This window comes from Bison bison, unplaced genomic scaffold (genome assembly GCF_000754665.1).
Source record: "Bison bison bison isolate TAMUID 2011002044 unplaced genomic scaffold, Bison_UMD1.0 scf7180017864280, whole genome shotgun sequence".
NCBI classification, from domain to species: Eukaryota; Metazoa; Chordata; class Mammalia; order Artiodactyla; family Bovidae; genus Bison; species Bison bison.
In genome coordinates, this window is record NW_011494852.1 from 7,797,821 (window position 1) to 7,799,139 (window position 1,319).

A 1,319-nucleotide genomic window follows, 5' to 3' on the forward strand; every position below is an offset into this window, starting at 1 on the left:
CAGGATCAGACAAGACTCGAGGACAGCCTGGCCAGGCCCATAGCCTGCAGGTCTCCTGCCAAAACATCTCCCTGCAGGGACTCATTACTGCCCTTCAGTTGTTCCAGGCTTCTCACCCCACCTGCTCCTGTCTGCTGTTACCTCCTGCCTAGACCATGGCAGAGCCTCCTCCCTGTTCTCCTGACCCTACCTTTGTACATCTGGGACCCTACCCTGACCCCATCTCACTCAGGGGGAAGCAAAGGCCCCATCAGGGATCCGGGGCCCCACTTGATCTGATAGCATCAGCGCCCTGGCCTCACCGCCAACACTCTCCCCTTCACTCGCTCTGTTGCAGCCACGCCCCGTCTCATAGTCCTTTCCTCTACTCACTCCCCCTTCATATCATCTCCCTTCCCTGGGAGACAACAGGTGTGATGGAACAGCGGTGAGGTGTGTGGCTCGTGGAGACAGACAGCCTGGTTCCACACCCCAACTCTGCCAGCTACAGGCTGTGTGATTTCGGGTAAGGCGATGGCCTCTCTGTGCCTCCACTCCCTTAGCTGTAGACGGGAGGCGGTAAGAACAGCTACAATTCACTGGGCACCTACGATGTGCCGCCACGAATGGAAGTACTATCAAAGGAATTTTGAGAGGATTCAGTGGCATTCATCTGTAAGGGGCTCAGATGGTGCCAAGCACACAGTAAGTGCTCAATAAACACTGCTAGCATTAACTGCTCCTGTCACACACCGTGCAGCCTTCTTTTCAGATTATTCAGGAAGGGCATCTCTTTGTAAATCGGGAGCTCTTTGAGAGTAAAGACCTGGCCCATGTACCCAAGGCTCTGTCACCTCCTCTTCCATTCTCTCCCTGACCCTTTCTTAGGCTGGGTCAGACACCTCCTTTGAACCCCCAGAGTCCTCTAGCCTTCCCCCATCCCAGCTCTGATCCCTTTCCCCATGCTCCCCCCAGGTCCTGGCCTTGACCCCTCTGCTTGTGCCCCACCCCCTGGCCCTGAAGACTCCAGCCTGTCACGGTTTGATGATCAAACTGTTAGCACTTCCCTTCTATTCATGAGACCCATGAGTGCAGGGCCCAGCAAGGTTCAGATGCAGAATCGGTGCTCAATAAATGCACAGTAACTTGGAGTAGCTCCAATGCCACCTTGTAGAAACCCCTGGGCTGCCTATCCAGTACCCAGCCCCCATTTTTCAGCCCCAACCCTACGACCCTGCCACCCACCCGAGGTGCAGGCCACGACCTTGTCCACGCCATGGGCCTTCATGGCTGCCACAATGTTCTGGGCACCCTCGGACATCACTGTGGTAGGACCTTAG

The 1,319-nt window shown here is 56.0% G+C and overlaps 1 protein-coding gene across 1 annotated transcript in view; it reads right to left on the reverse strand.

Annotated features, from left to right (window-relative positions):
* The window catches only part of BLVRB (biliverdin reductase B), a 17,148-nt gene that overhangs the window by 4,673 nt on the left and 11,156 nt on the right, over positions 1-1,319 (reverse strand). The window contains exons 3-5 of the mRNA XM_010849238.1: positions 1,205-1,314; positions 573-586; positions 117-148 (exon numbers count right to left, since the gene is read on the reverse strand). Coding sequence (XP_010847540.1) covers positions 117-148; positions 573-586; positions 1,205-1,314 — 156 coding nt within the window. The remainder of the gene's footprint in view (positions 1-116; positions 149-572; positions 587-1,204; positions 1,315-1,319) is intronic.